General features: G+C 56.5%; 1 protein-coding gene across 1 annotated transcript; it reads left to right on the top strand.

The window, feature by feature from the left end:
* Positions 1 to 5,007: 5,007 nt before the first annotated feature.
* On the top strand, positions 5,008 to 5,946 carry LOC130150806 (histone H5). The gene has a single exon (XM_056342076.1). The coding sequence runs from the start codon at positions 5,189 to 5,191 to the stop codon at positions 5,759 to 5,761; it is 573 nt and encodes a 190-aa protein (XP_056198051.1). The 5' UTR covers positions 5,008 to 5,188; the 3' UTR covers positions 5,762 to 5,946.
* The last annotated feature ends 236 nt before the right edge of the window (positions 5,947 to 6,182 follow it).

Genomic DNA, 6,182 nt, shown 5'->3' with positions numbered 1-6,182 from the left:
TCCTGTGCGACTTGGGTATCCTGACCTGTTGCTTGCCTCCCTCTAGATTTGGGGAGGGAAAGCAGTGGGAGCACCCCCAGCCCCTGGCCGGAGAGCAAGAGGAGCCCTGCAGTGCCATTAATCCAGCTGCCTGCCCCACCTTTGGATCTGGGGGAGAAATAACCTGCTTCACCACACAGCTCTGAAAATCCCACGTGGACCCTCGGGATGGAGGACCTTGGCATGACTGCTCCTCGTTCAGCCCCATCTCAATGTAAATGTGAGCTGCTGCTCTGCAGAGAGGCTGCTGGCAATTATGGAAGAGCCCTAATTGCAGGCTATTGCCAGGGCTGGGGGCAACATCTGAGGAGGGGAAGACCAGGGGGTCAATGAAGACCTTTGGATAGAGGTGATGGATGTGTTGGCTGGGAGGCTGGAGTACTGTGTGATGTGGGGATGGGAGTGGTGTGTAAGGTGGTCGGGGATGGGAGTGGTGTGTAAGGTGGTCGTGGCAGCCGTGAGAGGAGAGTTAGGGCAGCACGGCACTGCTCGGTGTGTGATGACCTTGCTGTGGTACCAGCAGCCCCTGAGGCAGCGGGGTGCAGGCAAATGCAGACCCACCCCTCTGAGCAGGGCTGCAGCAGCTGCTTTCCCTAGGTGAGGCGAGCTGCTTTTGTAAGTTTCAGATTCTGGTACAACTGGGTTGCAGGCTTTAGTCACGTGCACAAGGCCTTTGGGCAACCTGGCAGATGGTGCCAGAGGCCAGGCACTGAGTTCAGCGGCCGGCTCCCCCCTGCACCCGTGCAGAGCCAGGGCTTGCTCTTGCTGGTGCTTAGCCTCCTGCCTCCAGGCTAGAAACCTTGTCCCCACGCTGCCCCAGGTCCAGGCTTTTCCCTCTGCCTCCCAGTAAGACATGGCTGTTGCCATTGAGTATGGGACAGGGTAAGCATTTGGCATGCCAGGGGCTGAGATGGGAAGGAAGGCAAAAGGCAACAGAGCAGCTCAGGGCATCTGCTTCCAGACTGCACGGCTTGGTCTTGCCATGAGGCAGGGACCAAGAAAGGAAGGAAAAAAGTGGGGTTCAGGGCACAGTGTTGCAGGCTTGGGGGTGCATGCATGGTTTTTAGAAAAAACAAACACTGAAACAACAGTCTGCATGGTCGTACCTGCTCTCAGGGGAAGAAATCCCCAAAAGTGGGCTGCTGGGGGCAAGCGGAGGGTGAGCAAGGGGTGAACCCGCAGAGTGCTGGAGCGCACAGTGCTTGGCATGCTGCTCACCAGCCCCTTCCCTGAAGGGTTCAGTATCTTGTGTTTGTTTGGGTTGGTTTGTTGGGGTGGTGTTTTTTCATTTTTGCTTTCCTGACCAGGGGCTGCTGGCCCCGATAAACGTGTCGTGTAAGTGCAGGCGAAATGTGCGGGCGCCCGACATGCGGTTGAGCCTCGCCTCCTTGAGGCTCTGTGGCTGCAAATCAGCCACTGCTTGGGTAGGAGCATCCTGTCACCCCAGGGTGATGGGAGACCGCCGCCCTCCAAACCAGCACGGTGTTTATCGGACAGCCCCTGTCTTGCCTGTGGCAGGGTGATACGCTTGCCCATCATCTCTGCATCACTATCTGCTGGGTGCAGGGGAGCTGGGTTGGGGGAGAGTGGCAGGGAGAGATGACCAAAATGCCCACAAGTGACAAGCGCAATGGCTGGCAGAGCCCAAAAGGGCAGCATCCTGGCTCACATAAGGAGCTTGCTCTTGAGAAACAGCTTGCAAATCTTTGAAAAACAGTGGTAATTGGTCCAGCAGCCAGAGGCAATACCCCTTCACTATTTATTGGCATCATTAAAGCCTGCTCTGCTGTTAGCTGTGGATGGGCTGAGTGGCTTCATGCTGAGCTGACCACACTGCATTACACACCAGGGGCCCAGGGCTGAACCTCTGATGAGCATGGCTGGAAATTCAGGTAACTTCCCCGGTTTGCCACTAACAAAGTACTGAAGCACTTGGGTCTGAGTGCCAGTGAGGCCAAGTCCCACTGCTGAGGATTCTGAACCTCTTTGAAAATAGAAACTGGGTAAAATAAAATGTCACTGGCACTAGTCACCAGAAGTGCTCTGATGTGCTGGGGTGTCAATGAACAGCCATCCTCTCCCTGCAAGGAGATCCTACCTGGCAGATCCACAGCACATCCACAGTAGACACAGCTTGACCATTTAAGATGAATCCGCAGCTGGAAGTGTGTAAATCCCTATGGGGTCTGGTTGAATGCAGTGCAGGGAGGGAGGAGAAGGTAAATGGGATTATGGAGAGGATTCCTCTGCCAGGCTCTGTCTTCTGGGGTTCGTCAGAGAAGCAAGATTTCTCAACCTCTGCTGACTAATGCCAGAAACAGGAGGGTTGGAGCAGCTGGGTAGCCCTCCCTGAGGAGAAAAGGAGGTGCAGAGGGTAACCCACCCTGCCCTGGGCATGATGGCAGGTTCTTGTGGCCAAAAATGCAGGCACGAGCCCAAGCTGGGGCAGAGTGGCATGGGTGGCCCACAGGAATAGATTTTCCTTCTGGATGAGGCCCCCACCATGCTGCCTGCATGGCATGCTGGCAGTGCTGGACTGCACTTCCCAGAGGGCACAGGGCTTCCGTTGCCCTGCAGCATCTGCATCCCACCTCCAGCTCTGGCATCCTGCTGGGGGCTAGAAAACCTCTCTCAGTGCTGGCTGGCACATGCTAAGGATACATCGGTATCACAGCATAGGGTTCAAGGGGTGCTTTCCAACATCAAGTGGGGTGCTTCAGGGTTGCCTTGACTGGGATCCTCCCAGGTGCAAGGCCAGCAGCAGCCTGATGAGCTGTGACCACCCATATGCCTTCCCTCCACCGAGTTGCCTGGGGGATCTTCCCCTTATTTTGACTGGCTGAAAATTAGGGAGCTAGTCTGGATGAAAGAGTTGGAACCCCCACATATAGGGAAGAGGGTGTTTGCCCACCAGCAGCAGCACCTGGTGGAGGAGACTAAGCAGCCCTGGTCGGCAGCAGGACCTGCCCAGGTGACTGGCTGAGATTAGACACCTAATTTTCAGCCGGTTAAAGTTAGGTAAAGCATCTGCCCTCCTCCCTCCCTGCCTCCCCATCACTGCACTGCCCTGATAATGGCTGCCTGGGTGTTAAGGCTGGAGGGTCTGTGGCCAGCCCATGGCACCGTGCCAGCCCTGGGGGCTTAGGGCTGATGCTTACCCACACGCTCCTCCATCTACCCTCAGAGCCCAGTGTATGGGTGAGATGCTTCTGACCGTTAAAAACTTGGATGCAAATAAAAGCAGATGGTGCCTTATCTGCATGCACCTGGGTTGCCTACGTGCAGGCAGCCAGCAATGGCTGTTTATTCCCAGTTAGGAAAAATGAGAGGTCCTTCAGCCCGTCAAAGTCAAAGCGTTGTACAGCAGCCACCAGAGCTTGCTGCCCGTGTGCTCTGTGCGGGGCGGAAAGTGATGTGTTCATTAGGTCTTAAGCAAAAATAAAAAACAACCCAGAGGAGGTGGGAGGGTGCTATTCCTCTCCGCAATTAGGAGCTCTTTGTTCTTAATAAAATCAAGTGGTTTGCAGGTGCTGTGAACTTTTACTGCTCCCAGAATGAAATGGGGTACATGAAAGAGTGGCATCAGGGAGGGAGGCATGAGGGGATGTCCCCAGCAGCCCTTCCACCAGTAGGAAAGCATTAGGGGGCCGAGTGCCTCCTCCTGGGGAGGGGGCCACTCCGCACCCTCATGTAGTATGTGGGCATGTCAGGGAGGGGGCATTAAATATCTCAATTATTTTTATTTCTATTATTTCTATTTATTTGTATTTATCTATATTTCTATTTATACTCCTGTGCATCCTTGGCCAGTGGTTTTCACGCCCCTGGGCATCCAGGGGACGTTGAGGTTACAGGCAGGTGCTTGCTGTGTATTTTAATGCCCTGCTGAAGCACTTGGGGGTTTGGAGGTGCCAGGGTTCACCGCTGAGCACCGCACAGCGTGTCGGTGGGCGCAAGGCAGCTGCGCCCACGTGTTTTTAAGAAACAAGGGGGGAAACATCATCTAAATCCTACAGCAAGATGGTGACAGCAGCTACATTTAATCTCCCAGAAACAGCCAACCACTCACCCAACTGGGAAAGGATGGCTGATAGTTGCTGCTACATGTTCCTGCTCTGTCCCCTCACAAAGAGGGGTGTGTATGTGTGTGTCCCCCCCAAAAAAGGGGACAGTCTCTTACTTGTGACCTCTGCCACACACATGTGGGGGCTGAGCTGATGTCCCCAAAGCACCTAGTGTGGAGCAAAGAGGGCAGAGGAGGGGGGCAGAGGACTGGGCTGTGGGGTACTACTGCTGAGCCTATTTTGAGCCCAATGCTCTCCCTTTTCTCCTTGGTGTCCCCCTCAATGTCTCCTCTAGTGTCCCTCCTTGCCCCCCCAATGTTCTCCCCTGTGCCCCTCCTTGTCCCCTGATGTTTTTCCCTGTGCCACCCCTTGTGTCCCCCTCTCAAACATCCCTTTCTTACCCCCAGCATCCCCCCTGTGCATCCCTCCACGTGTCTTGATGTTGCTCCAAGCGTCCCTGCTGTGTCCCTGTCTCCCCAGGGTTCCCCCAAGTCCCCTCCCAGTGTCCATCCTTGTTCCCACCCAGTGTCCCCCAAGTGCCCCTCTATGTCTCCCCCATGCCCCCCCATATCTCTCCTTGTCCACACCCAGTGCCCCCCCCAGAGGGCTCCTCCTTGTCCTGCTCTTGTCTCCTCCAGTGTCCTTCCTCGTCCCTACCCAATATCTCCCCAAATGCTCCTCCTTGTCGCCCAGCGTCCCCTCCAAGTGCTCTGCCTTGTCCCCAGTGACCCCCGCCCGGTGTCCCTCCTTATCCCCCAGCGTCCCCTCCAAGCGCCTCTCCCTGTCGCAGCCCGGCGGGTCGGGGCGTGGCAGGGGACAGCCGGGGACACCGGCGGCGGGCGGGTGGCGCGCGCGGGGCAGTCCTCCCGGCGGTCCGCACCGCGCCTTTAAAAGGCTGGCGGCGGCGACCGCGGCCGCAGAAGCCACGGCGGGAGCGGCACCGGCACCGGCTCCGGCACCGCTGCGGCTGTCACCCACCGCTCCTTCCCAGCCTCTCCCCGCCCAGGGGCGGGGGTCCCGAGCCGGGCGGGCCAGGCTCCCCGCCGTGAGGGAACAGCAGGGCGTCGCGGGGCGAAGCGCTGACCATGACCGACAGCCCAGCCCCGGCCCCGGCCGCCAAGCCCAAGCGGGCCAGGGCAGCGCGGCGGCCGGCAGCCCACCCCACCTACTCGGACATGATCGCGGCCGCCATCCGGGCCGAAAAGAGCCGCGGCGGCTCCTCCCGCCAGTCCATCCAGAAGTACGTGAAGAGCCACTACAAGGTGGGCCAGCATGCCGACGCCCAGATCAAGCTCTCCATTCGGCGCCTGCTCGCTGCTGGTGTCCTCAAGCAGACCAAAGGGATCGGTGCCTCAGGCTCCTTCCGCCTGGCCAAGGCCGAAAAGGCGAAGAAGTCTCCGGCCAGGAAGAGGAAGAAGGCGGCCAGGAAATCCACCTCGCCCCGGAAAGCAGCTAGGCCCAAGAAAGCCAAGTCGTCGGCGAAGAAGCCCAAATCTCCTGCCAGGAAAGCCAGGAAGAAGTCAAGGGCCAGCCCGAAGAAAGCCAAGACAACAAAGACTTTTAAGGTCAAGTCGCTGAAGGCATCCAAACCCAAGAAGGCAAAGCGGTCGAAACCCAAAGCCAAGTCCAGCATCCGGAAATCGCCCAAGAAGAAGTGAGAAGTCTAGAAGTGTTTTGGTACTCTCCCGTTGGTTTCTGTAAATAGCTTTTGCCTTTATCTTTACCCCTTTCTATTGCATTTTATAAAGAATTGATCTATTCCTATCTAGAAATGGCTAAAACCAAAGCAGTTAATGAAAGAAAGAAGGAACATCTTTGGTATGGAGAGTTCCCATTTTAAAGAGTTGCTGGTCTGGGTTTTTATTTTGACGTCTCAAAAATTTCTTGTGTGTGTCTACTTTTTTTTTTTAATGCCAGGCTGATTGTTGTGCGTTGGGAATGATGGTGACTCTGTGTGTCTGTTGAGGCTCTACAGGATTTCAATTCCCAGTCCTGCCCCAGCTCCTGCGAGGCTGCATGTTTGCTGGGGCCGGGCAAAAACTCTGTTGGAGGGGAAGCAGGAACATATGGCTGTAAGAG

This window comes from Falco biarmicus, chromosome 5 (genome assembly GCF_023638135.1).
Source record: "Falco biarmicus isolate bFalBia1 chromosome 5, bFalBia1.pri, whole genome shotgun sequence".
Taxonomy (NCBI): domain Eukaryota; kingdom Metazoa; phylum Chordata; class Aves; order Falconiformes; family Falconidae; genus Falco; species Falco biarmicus.
The sequence above is the reverse complement of the archived record's forward strand: the minus strand, read 5'-3'. Positions and strand labels throughout refer to the sequence as shown.